This window comes from Lepidochelys olivacea (assembly GCF_965140295.1).
Source record: "Lepidochelys olivacea isolate rLepOli2 genome assembly, chromosome: 17".
Taxonomy (NCBI): Eukaryota; Metazoa; Chordata; order Testudines; family Cheloniidae; genus Lepidochelys; species Lepidochelys olivacea.
The window spans coordinates 10,710,833-10,729,980 of NC_140427.1; the positions used below are offsets into that span (position 1 = coordinate 10,710,833).

The window sequence follows — 19,148 nt, forward strand, 5'->3', positions numbered from 1 at the left end:
GGCCAAGGATGGGAGCAAGTTCCAGAGTCTTGGAGCCCGCACAAAGAACGCCCTGCCAGTTGCCCCCACCCCCCACCATTTTATAATGAAGGGTGTCCAGCTTGGGCGCACACACTGACTGCAGCTATGGGGGTGTCCTTTCTAAAGTGCACTAACGTGTGTTGCACATTAATAGGTCCGTGCAGACCTTGCTGGTGTGCACTAAAGGTTCCCTTGTGCACTCTATGAGCCCCCAAAACCTCTGATTTGTTGACATCTTCCTAGAACTCAAAAATGGCTAAAAAATAAATCCCAAACCATGAAATCAGCGAACTCCAAAAACCAGAAACTGTAATCGTACTTCATAACCAAAACCTTACATGCTGCTTGGAGACCCTTGGACAGCCAGTGCCATGTCCCAGAGCACTGGTGGCATTTGCTTCAGTGAGATGCTCTGCTCAGTAAGTGAGCTACTATGTTCTGCCCCAGCCTCAGTCTGTGAATGGGTTTGAGATGTAGCCCTGTGTACAGCACATTACAACAGTCGAATCTTGAGATGACAGAGGCATGGATAACGGTGGCAAGCTCCGCATCCGGAAGGCAAGGTTGTAATCGTCTAGCCAGATGCAGATGGTAAAAAGCTGACAGGGTCAGCTCTGTAGTGTGGTCTTCAAACAGCAGCTGGGGGTCTTAACGCATCCCCTAAATTGTGAACACTAGTAACAAATGGCAGCTGTCCTCCTGCAATCAAAGGGACTGATGACACGTCCCAATCACGGCAGGATCCGCTGTGAATTTTGCAAAATATTAAGTGAATAAGCTCAGTAAAAAGAAAAGCCAGGATGATACATGGACAAATGCCCTTTGCTCATTTCCTTTGACAGTTATGCTGTAGTTGGGTATTCATTATTTGTGACAGCACTAATGCCCTGAAGTGCATCTTGTAAAAATAATGAAGTCTTAGTAATTTGGCAACTCACGACCGTTTTTGCTATCAAATCTTTGCTGAGAGGTGGGGAAAGATGGCTACTTTTTTGTGCAGATGGGGTAAACTGTGTGGACTAGAGATGACTGGATTAGGGGTGGTTAGAATGTATTTTGCTTCAGTAGTTATTCCTAAATTTCAGAGTAGCAGCCGGGTTAGTCTCGTTTAGATGCCTAGATGTGACGCTGACAGACCGGCCAACCTGTGTATGACCCGTAACAATTTAACAGGCGGCATTATAATTGTAATGAAGACAATCTACTTGTATGTGAATTTCAAAGAGACGTGCTAGACTAGCAGTCATCAATGCATTCATTTGTAGTCCTAGAAATTAAGGGTAGATGCTATGTGTATTTGTCTGTGTTTACCTATATCTTGTTAGAAGTTTAACAATGTAACCAGATTAGCTTGTAGATGCTAATTCCCTTTCATGTCTTAACTGCCTTAATTATATATGTGACTGTGTCCAGTTAATCTTAAATCAAAGATGTAAGATATTGCAGAAAACTGATAATATTGTCTTCAGCGTAACTATGCATGTTATAATGGAGGACCAACTAATTGCCTTATGTGAATGAGTGTAACTAGTTTACCTGTGTATGCACAGGAACTAGAAAAAAAGGCAATGGTCCACAGGCGACCTGAACTGCCTGGTCTTCCTCGGGGGAAGGCGCTGCTGCAACAGTTTCTGTGAGGAGGCTTGTCAGCTTGCTGGACGAGCTATAAAAGAGAAACCTCAGGCCTGATCCAGGCATCTCTAGGGTGCTTAAACTTTGAACAGGGAAAGTGTAAGCCGTAGGATGGAGATCTTCCAAATAACTATTTGGAATAACCTGGAAAATGCATGGGAAGACTCTTAACAGACTTTACATGAATGCCTTTGGATTCTGACCTGCTGGGGTGATTCCAGAGAGACCTTTACAAGCCAGCTACGTTCCCTGTAAGTGGCGTGGCCTCACAGAACCCTATTTAGCGCTGCGCAGGTGCTCAGGGAACTCACCCAGGGACCAGCTGGGGAAGGGGCACCCCTCCCCCAACCTAGCCCGGACCCCAACCTGCCACAGCGCCGGATCGTCCCCCTGGCCCTAACTATGCCACGGCCTGGACCTGCTGTAGCAGGGGTGTCCCTACCGCAGCTGGGGTGGTATGGGCCGGACCCAGCCATGGAGACCCGGCCCAAACAACCTGACCTAGACCCAGCCATGGCGACCCAGCCCGAACCCAGCTGCGGCTGGGGAGACCTAGCCCGAACCTGGGCGGGGTGGCCCAGCCTGGGCCTGTAACGGGGGCACCCCTCCCCCAAAGCCAGCCCCGGCCCAGACCTATCACGGCCGGGGTGCCCCTCCATGAATGCAGCCCTGGCCCGGACCTGTGGTAGTCGGGGGAGAGGTACCTATCCTGCGGCCTCAGCACTTTTCCCCACCAGCCCAGGTGCTGCTGCAGGGAGAGAGAGCTGGGGAGAGACCTCTCTCCCTGCCATAGCCCAGGAGCACTCTCCTGCACCCCAAGCCCCATCCAGAGCCCACACCCCCATCTAGAGCCCTCACACCCCTGCACCCCAACCCTCTGCCCCACTCCTGAGCCCCCTCCCACACTCCAAACCTCTTGGCCCCACCCCCACCACATGAATTTTATGTGCACCGATATGAAGGTGATCATCACCTCCATCTTGCTGCACATCACAAAATTCATTCTGCACACGGGTGGGAAAAATTAGAGGGAACACTGCAAGCCAGCCGTTCTTTCTGTCACTGCTATGATCCTGAACTATGAACACTGGAAATTAGTTGTATGTATATTGATCTTGTAACCATTTGTAACGCTCTTCTTTCTTTTTCCTTTTACTGTGAAATCTTTAGTTTTTAGTTACTACGGGATTGGCATCAGCGTGATCATTGGGTACGATTGAGACTCATATTGACCTGCGGATAAGTGTCCAGTTCTTTGGGATTGGTGAACCTCACATGTGCGGAATCAGGTTTTCAGTAACCCTCACGATATTAGGCTTGGCTGTAATCAGTGTGGTTTTGTTACTGGCTTGGTGAATCTAATTCTAGAGTAAACCCCAGTTTAGGGGATTGTCTGCCCTATTTCTTGCAGTCTGTCCTGAGTGTGGCATTCCCAGTGCGGCCCATTCAGGCACCCGATCACGCCAGGTAATAGGGACACTGTAGACAGATGGATGTGGAAGTACCATAGGATTTCCTGAAAATTTTTCTGAGCGGTGCACCCGTTCACATTCCTTCCAGTTGTGAAAACCAGCTGAAGGCTTTGCCGAGTTTTAAAACTTTTCCTAGCACAATCTGGTTCCCCGCTCATTTGCTATTCAACATACACTGTGTGCTGCCAGCAAAGAAACAGCTGTAGCAGTTAACTCATTCAGAGCAATTATATTTGTCAGATTCTCTATATGCCTTCTAGCTCTGATCTCCTCCTTCACTTCAGTTTCTTTTCCCAGGAATTACAAGGGTGGACAGTTTGTGATTGCTAAGTGCTAAGGATGATGTTCTTTCCTCCCCAGCTAATTAAACCTTTCCAGCATTGGCGCTACTGTCTTAGAGACCTGGCATAGAGTCTGTCCTGTGGATCCATTGAAATGGTGCCCGCATTGTCCCACTACAGCACATGAAGTGGTATTGTCCAAAGTTTAGTGCTGGGAATATGGGGCATGGGGACCCTGGGGCTTCATTCCTGCCTGTCCCACTTTACTCGCAGTATGAGACTGATGATGCTGTCTATCATCACCATGATTACAGATGAGGAGAAAACTCCATGATGATCTTTGCTATGCAGATTTAATTTAAATGGGAAGCACTTAGATACTATGGTGATGGGTGTCATGGTGACCTTTGAGGCAGATCGATAGACTGGCCAAGTTATATCGCTTTGCTGTGCCTTACTTTACCCACCTGTGAAATGTGTCTAACAACATTGCCCTGCAACTCCCAACTGGGAGATGGATACTGTTCTCATATGGAAGTTGCAAAGTAAATGGGAACGTTTTTTATTGTTACTGCTGTATGTTAGCTGTCATGCATGAACTCAGCCACGCCAAGGCCCAGATTCTGCTCTCAGTTACACTGGTGTAAATGCAGAGTTACCGCCATTGAAGTATGCCAGTGAGATCAGAATGTGGCCAACCAGCTCTGCACGTCCCCTGGTTATTCCCCCCTCCTCATAATCCTGGGATTTTCCCCTCCCCCGATCACTTCAATGTGTGGCTCTACTAAAATGCTACTCCGCTCTTTAAGTGTCAAATCTACCTGCAGTTTACAGGTTGCCTTGTAAGTGGGTGCGAGTGTCACATCAAAGAAGGACTTTGAATCCATTCCAAGATGTGAGTTTGAGGCAAAGAATTCTTTCTTTTTAAATCCTATAGCATGCTTCCTGCACAACCTGTTTCGGGCACATTGCCTTCTGAGTTGACCCACCCTTTAACACATAAAACAACAGTCCCATCATGTCTCTGACTTGGAGAAACATTAACAAAGGGAGGGGACGGATTTGAGAGAGTTCTGCATGGATGAACAGGCTGGCATCAACTTCAGGAGCTCCTTATTTGATCACAATAAGGAAGTTCAGCAGCTTTCAGTGTGTAGAGTTTTCCCTGGCTGTTGCAAGGAGAGGAATGTTGAGAAGATGATGGATTTCTTAAGGAACTTTTTGGTAAGTGTTGCACTGAAAAGGGGGAGATGTATGCCCCAGTGCATACCATGTGGGATCATTAGCTGCCGTTTTCCAGCATGTCGCACCCCTTCTGGGTGTCATTTACAAGGAGAGTTTCAAACTGGGCATTTGCTAATTACATTTTTCTTCTTCATTAAATTGTTCAGAATCCATGGTACACGTTGACTAAAACCTTACCTGTTTGTGTAACATGGGAGTTAAATAAATAGTGAGCGGTAGCTGATATGGCTATAAACAGTCCGCAGATCGTCTAATGCAGAGAAAAAAGAATACCTGTGTGTTCCTAATAAAATGTAAAAATTAACTCTTTGCATTCTTTACTTTTTCTGTGGTATTGGAGTTTAACTTGAACGGTGTTTAACAGTGGGAGAGTTTTGATTTACAAGTGAAAGAGAGCGAGCTATGGATTAAAAGATTTTCATTTTGTGCATTTTGCATTTATAAACCCATTACTAGTACAAGTTACTAGACCAGTTTGGCATGTCTGTGCTAATAATGGAGATTAGTTTCCACTGTGGCATTTTACTTTCAGTAGGTTTTGAGAGGGGCATACGGTAACTTCAGTTCTGGAACACCAGTTGCACAAGAATTGGGGAAGTATAGACTTCCTGAGCTGCTAAAGTTGAAGCTACAGCGGACAGCGTTACATGCTGATAAGAATCACAAAAGTACATTTGTTTTAACTATAACATCAAAGATGGGAAGATTTTATTTGTGCTATAATATGATCAGGCTTAAGGATGCAGAGACATCTAAGAGCTACAGGCATACTGTCCACTTGAATTTTTTTTAGATAAATACTTTCTTAAAAAAATGTATACTCTGCTAGAGCACCACTTTAAAGAGTGGGGGTCAGATCTTGCAACATGGCATTGACTGCTTTGTACTACACTGCTGGTGTATTCTGGCCCTAAATCTGTTCTAACTGGCTCAGGTTGGGTCGTGCCACCTCCATTCATACAGAGGTGATGTAGGACCAGACTCTCAAAAGCACCCACCGTAGGAGCCAGACTTTCAGAAGTGCTCAACACCCAACATTCACCAATTGTGGACATTGGACTCTTTGATAACCTGGCTTCAGGGGACTCTTTTGCCACTCTGACAATGCAGCACTGTAAAAATAGGCAAGGCTGGGTTTGCCCCGAAGTTGTTCCATTCCTTGGCTGTGCTAATAGCTTTTTGTTACCTTTGCAGCCTGGAGTAAATTAGAGCAACCCTTGGGCTACTATTATAGTGAAAATTGTCCTATGGCAAATATGTTTTCTCTAAAGGATCGTACAAAATTTGTTTGTTTTCTTTTCCTCTCTCTGGTTTTTCCTTTTTAGACAAAAACCCTTGTATTTTATTGTTGGAAATCTGGATATTTACTGCAAAGTCTGCTGAAAAGCTGCCTTAAGTGCCATTCTCTCCAACATGGTGCTCCTCAGTCTTAGGGGACCTCTTCGAGCCATTAATGAGCAGCAAGCAGAATCATGGCTGCTAATCCCATCGTGCACATTATCCTCCTTTGACCTATAGCATCTTCTCAGTGCCCCTGCCTTCTCTCAGCCGTTAGCCCACACCTCTTGTAACCGGCTTCCTGAGCTCAAGCTGTTTTCTGGCTACTGTCCATTGTGAGCAAACAAAGGCATGAAGAAGACTGTGGGGGAAGAGAGAAGCTGCTTTAGTGACATGCTTCCTCCTCTGTTTGATTCTGGAAAAGCCACATGTTTGCTTAATGGGAGCGTCCCAATATTTTACAAACATGTTTTGGGCAGATGAGTAGCCTGTCTCTATTTTTAGACAAGGGATGGATAGGTCCCTCTGGGGGTGGGTTGGGGTTAACTGACCATTCGATTGAATTACCCTGGGATTGTTTGATCAAAAGATCTGAAATGACAAATGACTGAAAATTCACAAAGTGATGCATTAATCTAGTTTAGCTTGGCTGGCTTGCTGGAATCTTGCCACTAATGTCTCTAATAGCCTATGTCTGTATTTGCCTGGATTGGGCTGTGGCTGAAGGGGCCTTTATATTTTGTTACGAAGTCTGTCTCATTTAGGCTTTCGGGGCAAATTTCTCAACCAGTGCTCTTGCAGATCAGGCGATTGTCCCTGTGTGCAATCCTCACAGGCAAAAGTGACAGCTGATAGGCAAATGGGGAGGCACTTGCAAATATGAAGGGTGCATTGAGCATGTGGTCCTTGTCCCATGTGGGGCAAATTCACTCGGGCTGCATAGGGTATATCTACACTGCATTGTAAACCATGGACCTGCGCTGGTGGACTCTGTTTCCAAACCCATGCTTGAGTGTTCACACTGCATAGTAAACCTGGGCTTACAACTGCTGGATTCGGTTCTCACAGCCGTGCTAAGGCATCCGTACTGCACACAGCAGATCTTCTGACTCAGGTCTGTGGCTTGAGCTGCGTCCATCCTGCAAAATGACAGGGTTTGGACCGAGTCTCAATAGGACTTGGGCTCTGACTGACCTTCCCCACCGAGCAGGGTCCTAGGACTTGCTGACCCAAGTCAAACTGATTTGTGTGTGACAGAAGTGGAGGGCCAAAGTAACCCAGGGTGGTGCAGATGAAAAGCAGAGGTGAGATTTAGAGGTGAAATCCATCTGCCACCTCGGAGACTTCCACCAGCCAGCGTGTAGTGGTCTCAGCCCCTCTCTGTCCCGTTTTCCCAGCATGATGTACCTTTGGAGCCACTAACTCTATTCTGTGAATGGGTTAATACATATCTTAATATATATGAAAAAGGAGCTTCTTTTAAGTGATAAGATAGTTTTAAAAAAAAAAGTGGATAAAACCAAGGAACTATTTTGGTATTGCCCCTTTAGTTTAAAGGTGAAGTGAATCACTGTCATTATTTGTGTCTCTATACTCCAGCAGCACCTGCTGTGTGCTAGGCACTTTCCAAACATATACAAAGACACACTTGCTGCTCGGATCTGGGCACCACAGTGTGTGAAGGGAGGGGGGTTTGCCTCTGGTTTTCCCTTGCGACAGCTGGAGTGATTATCTGGACCATAAAGTCAGAGTGAAAAATGGGTAACTTTAACAAATGGTGACTTCAGTGCCTGGGCAGATGGCTATGCGCACACGCAGCCCCGAAGAAGTAAATGGGCCTCTGGGAAGGCGGAACAGCTTGCCCGCACACTTTCAGTTGTAGGATCGGGGCTGTGAAGCGCTTGATGTTGAGTCCTTTTTGTGAGAGGCCTTGTGGGACTTTGATTAAAAGTCCCTAACTCATTGGTCTCTTTAGATCATTTGCCAAGCAGGCCATTATCCATAAAACCAAGCCAGCTAAACCACCGCAGGGAGCCGCGTTCACAACAGACCTTGCATTGCACAAGGTGTCAGGGTTGTCCTCAGCTGTAGCCAGCGAAATGCAGAATCCTGGACTTGTATCTTGCAAGGTAATGGCTTGTAGGTGTTCTATTTGAAACGGTCTTCATTTGTAGTTTCTAAGTCTGCATACCAATCTTGGTGGTTATTATGGATCTTAATTGGCTTTGTTTCCTTTCATTTACCGTTGTTTAAAGATTACCTCCTACAAGGTAAGGTCTTGTGAGCCCAGTTTGAAAATGTTATGTGCAAATTTCATACACTCAGGTTTATATGCACAAACTGAGTAGCTAGCCAGCTGTTTTTCTGCCTGATTTCTGAGCACAAATGGCCACTTCGCAAACACCAGTGACGTGCCGGCATATTGTCCTTTTCTTTGGCTTACAGTGTGCCAATTTCTGTAAAGTTTCATGTTTTTTCTTAAAGCCCCAGCCTCTGTGTGATCATGTGAGAATCTCAGCTCCGTGTTTTTGTTTGTAAGTCAGTTTCTATCTCCCTTGGTTGTGGAGAAACACTTGAAAATGTGAACCCTAAATGCACAAAACCCAGAAAGCAAATTAAAAGAAACCCAAACATTATTTTTACAATCTCGTGATTTTTAAGCCAATGTCATGATTTTTGAACACTAGGTTGGCAATACTGGTAGTGTTATAAGAAAAAATAGCTTAAGAGCCACCGTAAAACTGAACATAAATTGGGGCAGGTAACTGAGACAACAAATGACTTTATAGTTTAGTTGAACAAGGGGTGATCATCATTTGAAATATTATATTGCACAAATGAAAAGCAAACTCTGAGTCATGCTAAAGTGGCTGCTATTCCAACTGATCGTTATTCACCTGCTAATGGATTGGTCATGTTCACTATATTCACTTTGCCATAAGGGTGGGTAAGTTCTCAACCTTCAGCCTTATTTTGACCCTTGTTCTGGCATTTTCTGTGGGAGCCAAGTACAGTACTTTCAGAGTTTTTATTTCAAGAGTGACCGTAATAGGGTGAAACAAAGTGCAGGAGGAAGCTAAAGGGAAGTGGCCTTCTCACAATAAACAAGGAAAGAAAGAGTAGGCAGGACGGGGTATTTGATGCTGTGACACTTACACCCCATATTTTTCATAGAGATATTGTTATGATATGAATATGCATATCTATGGCGTAATTATGCAAGATGGTCTTGTGAGATATCATTGGAAAGGTGATGATTTACTGAATATGATTATTCTATTTGTATGCATATATCATTTCTGTATCTAAAGTTAGGAATATGGACTATGTATCAATTACAAAAGCGTTTGCACCTGGGGAACGCCCACCAGACAAAGTTCAGTCAGTCTGGCTAGTTAGTTAATGCACCATTAGCGAGAACAATAAGACTTTGAAGATGCTAATCTGCCACCTTCCTGTGAAGTCTTCCTGAGGATTTATGGCTGCTTTGACACTACAGGGTCATGTGATCATGTCACCTGGTATTAGACTCCATCTTGGGCTGCTAGTATTTTTCCACAAAGGGGGCGGGGATCAAACTGGGAAACAAAGGATTCCAGCCGTATGTAAATCCTATGTAAGGCAGGGAAGTGAGTTAATCAGGGTTGGTTCCTCACTGAATCCCCGCCCAAAATGACTACTGAAAATACGTCAGACTGATCTCGGGAAGAAAGGACTGGACCCAGGCTAGAAGGTGTCTGGCCTGTGAAAGGAATATCTGGAGTTCTAAGCTGCAAGCAAGAGCAGTTCGTCTTTAAGAAACTCTGCAACCTGCTTAAAACAACATTTTGGGTGAGAAAATTATTACTTGCAGCCAGTTTCTTTAGTGTATTAAGCTTAGTTTGCATCTTCGCTTTATTTGCTTAGTAATCTACTTTGATCTGTTTGCTATCCCTTAAAATCACTTAAAATCTATCCTTTGTAGTTAATAAACTTGTTTATGTTTTCTTTAAACCAGTTTGTGCAATTCATAAAGGGGGAGGCAACAAGCTGTGCATATCTTCCTCCACACTGAGGGAGGGAGCGATTTTTCATGAGCTTACACTGTGTAGCTCTCTGTGCTGTGCAAGACCATACAATTTTAGGTTTGCACCCCATGAGGGGTGTGCACTTGAGTGCTCGGCAATCCCCTAACTGATTCTTCCCATGCAGAGCTGATTTCAGTGTCCGTGTCTCTCTGCAGCTGGGTGTGTCCATACCTGTGTGTGCGCTACAGGAGGGGCTCTCAAACTTTTTTCTTTGTGCGCCCCCCCCCAACATGCTATAAAAACTCCACAGCCCGCCTGTGCCGCAGCAACTCTTTTCCTGCACATCCAGTAGATTCAAAGCCAGGGCTAGCATTATGGGGTAGCAAGCAGGGCGATTGCCTGGGGTCCCATGCTGCGGGGGGCTCCGCAAAGCTAAGTTGCTCAGGCTTCGGCTTCAGCCCAGGGTGGTGGGGGCATGGGCTTCAGCTTCAGCCCCAGGTCCCAGTGAGTCTAACGCTGGCCTTGGTCTCTGGCTTATTTTGGCGGACCCCCTGAAACCTGCTCGTGACCCCCCAGTGGGCCCCCAGACCCCTGGGTGAGAACCACTGTGCTAGAAGAGGCTTCAGGGCTTGGTACAGCATGACAGGGTGAGGAAGCCTAGGCTGGTGGAGCGGATGGGCTCAGGGGGACCCCAGTACATCAGGTGGCACCATGGAGTGTGTGTGCGCGTGTGGGGGGCAACCCGTCACAGATGCATTTAACCACCTACTGCTAATCTCATGTATTTAATGATATTGAAGGGAATAAATAATGTACGTATAAGAGAGTAACTTGGCCTTAGGGAAGCTCCTTGGAATCAATCTTGCAGTTGAATACATCCAAGCTCAAATTGATTTGGCTGGTGTCGTTGACATGTATCAGATAAACAGTACGCAAGGTACCACTTCATTGAAACAGGGAGTGCTCAAAATTTCTCTCTCTGGTGGTCTGTCTACCTGCCTACCTATCTTGTGCTCATCTCTATCACGTCTGAGCACTCTTCTGAGGGAACTGCAGTGGGTCTGACAGGTTGAGAAAGGCTATGGCTGGGTAAAGGACCAACATGCCCTGTGCTTGGGTCTCAAGCCACATGCTTGGAAGGAAAAAGGACTTTTCTGCAACTGGGGTTAATCAAAGAAAATCTCAAAGGATTCTTACTGCCAGGTTTTCTCTGGCTTTGATCAGTCCAACCCGCAGACTCCCTGGTGCTCAGTCCTCTGATAGTCACTTGGGATACAGTCATTCATGTTGACTGGGGGTCTCATAGCTGGGCTCCTTGGCCATTTTAGCCATGACGGTTCATACCAGCGGTTGAGTCTCTGCTCAGGGAGTGAGTGTTAACTAGCCGAATTGGGTCTCTATGCCCTAGTACGTGAAGTTGTAATCCAACATAGTTCCTGTTTCCACTGAAGAAGATTAAAATACCAGGTTGAGTGTTTCTAGACAGAATGCAATGCAAATGTATGGCAAGTGCTGATGCTGTGAAATCATCACAGCATGTATCTCGGCTGGATAACAGCTGTTTTATCAAATCTTTCTCCCAAGCAATCAGCTGATTAGTTCTGTGGGTTATGGGAATAGCTTATGCTGAGCAGGGGGAGGGAGGAAGAGACCTACTTTATTCAAGAGGTTCACACAGAATCCCATCAGAAAGGTGAGTGCGTGAGACTGAACCTGAGGGAGAAAAATCTCCCCTTTCACCCTACGGCAGCTCTTTGTACACTGTACAGAGACCTAATTACCTGCTAAGTTATGTGTCGCTTTGGCCTGTCCTCTGACAAGGGGGTGTGTGAACCACTGATCCATTACCAGATGGAAAGTCAGATCTGCTTAAGTGTGTGTGTGTGCGCAATTATATTGCTCTCTGGTTACTTTATGAGACAGTATGAAGCACAGTAATGATGCTGCTAAAAATTGACCATATTTCTGTCCAGCGGCCACCATCCATAGAGGATATAAAACCACTGGTGCTAATGTTGCAAGAGGGGGAATGTTGTTTTAATTTTGACTAAAGCACAGGGCTGGGAGTCAGAACTTCGGAGGTTTAACCCCTGGCTCTGCTACTGACTTACTGGGTGACTTTGGGCAAGTCACTTCAACTCTCTTTGCTCTAGTTTTCTATGATGAAAATACTGCCTTCCAGGTCTGTTGTAAAATTTAATTATCGATGTTGGCAAACTTGGTTTACATGGCCCTGCCTCAGTACAGACCACTGGACTTGATGACTTCTTGAGGTCCCTTCCAGCCAGACATTTCTATCATTCTGTGGTCCTATAAAATGCCTTGAGATCCTCAGATTGTAGGCATTACAGAGTGCAAACTATCATTGATATTACTATGTAGATATGAAGATTTCATCGCTTACCATCACTAACAGTAGCCATTTACTCCAGTTACTTAATTTTTACGAGCATATTAATTTTTTTATTGTCACACTTGTAAAAGAAAAGATCTAACATTAATCTCTGATGTAAATTAATTTCTCTTTATAAAAACCTCAGTGAATCACTTTTCTCCTCTTTGGCCCTGGTGAACCTGGAGATGGGTCAGAACCAGAACCCCAGATTGAAAGTTGGAGGGATATTTGAAATCCATAAACAGATCTGAATTGCGCAAGTTGACCTCATTTCTATTCCAGACAGGCAAGTGATTTATCTTTTGTTTGTTTTTCAGTCTGCAGAGTTCTTTGAAATGCTGGAAAAAATGCAGGTGAGTAGCATGACAGATGTGGTACACAGCACCCCCCATTGACGCATTATTTCTCCTTAGGAAAACTGTACAGAATGACAATAAACAGATACTGTGCGGGTAGCAAGTTCCCAAAGCAGTATGTGACTTTAACGTGGCAGGGTGATCTTACAATACACAAATATAGTCCACAGCACTGTGTCATTAAAAATAATATTGTCCCAGTCTAAACTGATCAGAGAGGATGCTTGGGTACTAAATCTGAATATAAAAAATCAGATGAAATTGTATAACTTCCCAGAAGGGTCTTGGTGAACAGCAGTAGATCTTAGTCCTTTTGTGATCAACCCACGTTGTTGCTGGAAGATTCTTTGAAAGCACCTCCCCAGCTTTTAGTCTTTCTAGCGTTTCAGCACACACCAACACACATGACCTGAAATGTAAGCCAATTATTTTCAGGTGCATAAGATTTAGAATCAATATGCCTGTCGCCTCACAGTTTGAGCAGTCAGACAACATAAGGAATATGTTTTGCTGGGACACTGCTGGGCAACACTGCCCTGATTCAGTAAAACTGAGGTCCTTTAAAACACATACATGGCTTCAAGTATATGAGTAGACTCCCTGGTGATCAAATGTAAAGTGCCTGGATGAATTGGGGCCATAGCACTTGGCGTTGTGTTGTGCAGTGTCTTGGTGTTTAGGTCGCATTTAACAGCAGCAATCTGTGGTTGGCTGTATAATGCAAAGTAAACAAAGTGACTTGATCCATTTTACCGCACTTGGCATGACATTTTCCTAATTTGCCTTGTAGGCCACGGCTACGCTATGAACTAAGGGTGTGATTCCCGGCTTGTGTACACATGCTCCTGCTAGCTTTCACCGAGCTAGGGAGAAACATAAATAGCAGTGAAGCCATAGTAGCACAAGTCTTGGCAGCAGAAGCGCAGCTGAGCCATGCACACACCGCTGGTGTCAGGTGAGTTTGTGCTCACATGGTTTGTACTCCCCTCTGCTGTCACTACCTGTAGTGCCCTGGCTACCCTGCTATTTGTGCTCACACTGGCTTGAGAATATGTGCAGGAGCCAGGGAACCACACCCTTAGCTCGTAGTGTGGAGACGTAGCCCTAGACGGTATGTGTTTGGTAGACTGTGCAAATAATGGATTTGAGGGATCGCTGGCCATTCTAAAAAAAACTGGGGGCGGGGAAAGTTTTGGTTTGAACCCAAACTAACATTTTTTTAAAATAAAATTCAGTGAATTGAAAAGTAACAATATAAGTTGGTTTTGGTCAAAGGAAACTTTGTTTGACCCAAAATGAAAAGTTTCAGTTGGATTTCAAGCATTCTTAACTACTTTTGGAGTGTTTCCATTTTTCAGTTCAAAGTGACTTTTTGTTTCAAAATTCCTTGAATTTTATTTAAAAAATGCCGCATTTTGTTTACAAAATGTTGGCGCAAAATGTTTTGATTTTTTCCCCCAGAATTTATTTTCGGTGTTTTTTGACCAAAATGGTGTGGCAAAACTGACATGAATTCATAAAACATTGTGGTGTCACTGAATCTATGTTTTTTGCCAACAAATTTCACTCCACTCTAGTTGTTACAAGATGTCAGCTGGCACGTGGAAACTAACATGGTAAAATCCCTGTGTGGACAAGGCCGTTTATAATTTTCACACGTATTAGCAGGGCAAGGAAAAAAACATGGTGGGGAGCCTAGGATAACCTGGCTGGTCACTGAGGGCTGGTCTACACTAGAAAATTTAGGTTGATTTAGCGACATTGCCTAGGGGTGTGAAAAATCCACATTCCTGGGTGACATCGTTAAGCCGACCTAACCCCCAGGGTAGACAGCATTAGGTCAATGGAAGAATTCTTCTGTCGACTAAGCCATTGCTTCTCGGGGAGGTGGCTAACCTGCACCGATGGGATGGACTACTTACACCGACAGGATGGAATGCTGCTGTAGTATTCAAAGTGTAGAAAAGCCCTCAGAGTGGTCATTTAAGAGAGATTTCACTGCTATGAAATATCATTGTTTTTTTTTTCTTCCATACCATAGCAAACATCTTAATTATTTAACTTATTATTATTCATTTAAAACAGGCACCAAAATCTGAAGACCAGAGAATTGGAAGCCAGAAAAATAAGGTTGGTGTTGGAATGGATGTTGCTTATTGTGCAGAACTCTCAAAATAATTTTCTATCTCTAGAACTAGGGATTTCAGGGAATGTTGGTAAAGCCACTGACTAAAAAAATGAAAGGATTTAAATGTTATCTAAAGACATGGGACTAATTGCAAAGATAAAGTAGATGTGCATGCAGGCCCCTAATCTAGCGTTAGGTCTCAGACCTGTTTGTCTTTCTGCAGTGAGCTGTTTAAAATGGTTTGTCTTTTAATCACATTGTTGAGAACCTTATGTTGGTAACTGAATGGGGAAATGGTTCCATTATGTCCTTATGCACTGAGGTATTTTGAAACAAAGAATCACAGGAGGAATGGAAAAGTCACCTACCCCATCTTTCCATTAATGCAGGGCTGGTTTTAAGCCCAATTCAGTAGTTCAGTCCCTGTGGTAAACAGCTGGTCTGGTTGCCTTTCTACTCAGCTCTTATTTGTAGGAATTGCACAGCTTGCCCATCTCAAACAAACTTACAAAGCTCAGGGTATTGGCAATAGGATATGAAGAAATATTTATCTCTAAGCCCTTCACTGGGCCTTCAGTTCTCCCCTGTGTCTGGGGGGCCCTTTGGGGAGCAAGTTATAGCTCCTTGATTCTGCACTGACCTGGCCCTAGCGTCAGTTAGAACAGTCTAGGGGCTGTACCCCGCCGTATCCCCTGCATTGGGATGCGGGATTATGGCTGACACCAGAGCCTACTCCACTTGCTCACTCTCTCAGGTGTTTATATGACCCTTATTACTGACGTATCTGAGCACCTCTAGATTGTTACCCCCTGTGAGGGAGGAAGTACCTACATATTGGATATGGGGAACTGAACCACAGAGAGACAAAGTGACTTGCCCAGTGTCACACAGGAGGTCTGTGGCAGAGCAGGAAATTGAGCTGGGGTCTCCTGAGTCATAACCATTGGACCATCCCTCCTCCCACCTGAGTTTACACTACTGATTGCCCCTCCACTAGTTGAATTCTTCACTGGCAGACAGATCGTATCAGCTGGCCCTTTCTGTTTGACCAGGGGCAAGAATGCTCCGTGGCTTAGTTTCCCCATCTGTCAATTTCCTATCACACAGGGGTGGTGTGAAGATAATTTTTTGTTTACAAAGTGCACGGCACTGGGAACATTAAAACATACTTTTACTTTCTGTACAATAGGGCAGGTTAAAAATGTTTGCATTAAATGGAAAGTGGTAAGGATGTAATAAATACCTAATGGAGAACAAGCAATCATTTCTGTGGTGTTTTGATCTTTTACAGGAAGATTACATCCCATACCCCAGCATTGATGAGGTAGGTGCTTTAAAGCATGTTTGGATGGCTGCCTTTTTCAAAATGTTAATAAAAGTTATTTGTAGGGATTCTTTCCTGTCTTATGGATGAGCTGTGAAACCAAGATCATGGCCATGTTGCTTATTAAAATGCCATTTGTTCTCTAGAATAATGGTGGCTGTCTCTACGGTTGAGCTATGTGATTTTTATAATTGTTTTTGTACATGAGCCTAGAGGCCACAGCACATTGTCATAAGCGAGGAGAATAAATAACAAGCACAGTGTCCTGTCCTGGCTCAGTTGCATTGTGGGGAATTATATTTCATGTACCTAAATTCCCCCAGCCTTTCCAGGTCGCTGTGATATTTGTCAGATTGTGGAGTTATCACCAGACCTGAGCAAGGGGCAACGTGTACCTGGGCTGAATTCTTCCTCTGGAGAGGTCTCTCTAGTGTTTTATTTCCCCGTTTCCTGGGGGCTGGGGGAGTACTGCAGACTACGGGTGCAGATTGCTCCCTCTTTCACACTGGCTCAGCTGTGCTAGCCAACATATTGTATGTGGGGGGAGGGAGGGAGTGCCCACTCCCTGCCCATCATCCCAAGATGGGGAGTAACAGTGATATGAGTTTGTTTGCACCAGGGAACAAGGGGGCCTTACACCCCTTTGTTCCCCTGCATGAACACACAAGGCAGCTCACACCTGTGCGTTGTCTGTCTTGAACTGTTGCACTCCGTTGCCGCACACTGCTGAACGACTGCTGCTACGTCGCTACCCAGAGGTGGCTGCAATTCAGTGGTGTGTGAATTGATTCTATATGCTGATATTCAGCCTGTAACACACTTTTGGATCCTTTGGGACGAAAGACACTATATAAACGTAAGTCATTGTTCCTGCGCTGTTTGTCACTGCATTTGTTACTTACCTCAGTCCACACCAGATGGGGGCTGCATTTCAGAAAATAGTTTGCCCGATCGGTTAGTAAAGTGCTTTGGGATCAGCCTGGGTGAAAGGCATCAGATAAACATAAGTTGTTATAAAGGGATTCATTTAGGACCTGATCCTGCACTATCACTGAAGAGAGTGTAACTGACTTTAAAGGCATGATCATGCTCTGGTTGGAGAACCACTCTTGCTTATGAGTGTTTTATGCTTTCCTCCACCCCCAAAATAACCTTAATAATGAAACAAAGGCAATACTGTTAACTTGGTGCTATTACGCTGGAACGTTTCACTTGCAATCTGGCTACTCTCCCAGACCCTATGGTGGTACTGCTATTGATCAGTGGCAGTGAGAAAAGTACAATCTCAGGATTGTCGATTATTGAGTCCTGCAAGACTAGGAAGTATTGATAATGCTGATTTGACAAGCACGTGGCTGGCTATTTGATTTGTACCTGGCTAGTGGCTAGCACACCCTGGACCACCCTCCTCTCCCATCTTTTAAGCAATGAGATGGTTGATAAGCATTAAGGACCCATGACAGCTGAGAATGAGTCCAACTTCTACTGCAGAGGTAAATGCACCCTTGGTCTGTTGTTACTCAGGAAAACTCACATTAAAGTCAACGAGAGTTCTTCCTGAGTTAAGAGAGAGCAAGCAGTGAATAAAAACCACAGGATTTGGCCCTACCCGTGTTGGTTAGTTGCTAATGAACTTACCTGCAAGAGGTTGGAACACAAACGATTGTTTCCCAGTTTTCGTGGTCAGCATGAAAATCTCATTGTCTCTCAATGTTGTTATGAATCTCGTGATGTTTGGTGTGTTTCTTAAAGCCTCAAATCCTGGAGACACTTGATTAAATGAAAGCTGAGATTCTAGAGGAAAAAAAGAGTATGATGTTTTCTAGCCTTTATAGTTGCACAGAAAAGCTTGAAAATGTGACTCAAGTGCACCCTTAAAGGCTCAGAAGGCCAGTAAAAAGAACCGCAAATGTATTCTTTAAAAAAAAAATCATTATTTTTAAGCCAATCTCATTAATTTGGGGGCTTGACTCATGATTTTTAAATGTTTGGGGTTGGCAATACAGAGCTCTTGACTCCTCTGTTTCTCCTTAATGGTGATGGGAGACTCTAAAGGCTTGATCCAAAGCCTATTGAAGCCAATGGGAAACACTCCCACTGACTTCAGTGTGCTTTGCCCCAGCTAATCCAGTCCCTGTTGCACTGTATTGTATCCTCACTGCACTGTATCGGAATTCTTTACAGATTTTAGAGAAAGGAAGCCCTTATCCCATGATCATTCTGCCCCAGTTCGGAGGATACTGGATTGAAGATCCAGAAAATCTCAGCACGCCCACCTCGTCGGATAGCAGCATCTCTGAAGAGGAAGAGGAAAACCTTAGCCCTAGCACGTATGGGTATAAATTAGAGTGCAAAGGTGAAGCCCGGGCATACAGAAAACACTTTCTAGGGAAGGTCAGTGGTCAATACGCATCTACGTTTCTCAGTCTGTTGTAAGCTATCTGTTTAATGTGGCACTCTGTCCCCCTCTAATGGTGGCTAGGCAAATTAGAGATTGATGAGCCTGCTGTCAGGTTAGCTAAGAGAGGAAGGTCTTTTAGCTCAGGCAATAGAGGCTCACACATTAAGATCCACAGATCCTAGTTGTGATCTTTGATGCTGCTGACCTACCTGGAGACATTAGTGTTATGTGTATAACCAACAAATTTTCTTCAAAGAGGAGAATTAGTTGGGCCAGTCAAAAATGTTGATTTATTTTCATCAACATTTTAAATTACAATGAATCCCCTTGCACAATTTTTGAGGGAAAACCTCATTTAATTTTTCAGCCATCTCTAGTAACTAGTGTTTATCTAGATGTAGCCATTTGGGTGAGGACATGAAAGGGCACTTCCCCTGACAACAGGGCTGCAAAACTCTAGCCGTTTCACTGCTGGACTCCCTCCCCGTTTACGTGGTTGCCCCTTTGTTCAGCTCTCTCTGTCATTTTGCCATTGGGCTGATTTCTCTGTTAAGAGCTGACAGTGCTGTATGAGATATATAAATGAAGACAGCCCCTCTTCTGAAAAG

At 44.5% G+C, this 19,148-nt stretch overlaps 1 protein-coding gene across 1 annotated transcript in view; it reads left to right on the plus strand.

Annotated features, from left to right (window-relative positions):
- The window catches only part of RAP1GAP2 (RAP1 GTPase activating protein 2), a 243,408-nt gene that overhangs the window by 180,014 nt on the left and 44,246 nt on the right, over positions 1 to 19,148 (plus strand). The window contains exons 4-7 of the mRNA XM_084651088.1: positions 12,649 to 12,684; positions 14,773 to 14,817; positions 16,107 to 16,139; positions 18,324 to 18,533. Of these exons, the coding sequence (XP_084507214.1) occupies positions 12,649 to 12,684; positions 14,773 to 14,817; positions 16,107 to 16,139; positions 18,324 to 18,533 (324 nt within the window). The remainder of the gene's footprint in view (positions 1 to 12,648; positions 12,685 to 14,772; positions 14,818 to 16,106; positions 16,140 to 18,323; positions 18,534 to 19,148) is intronic.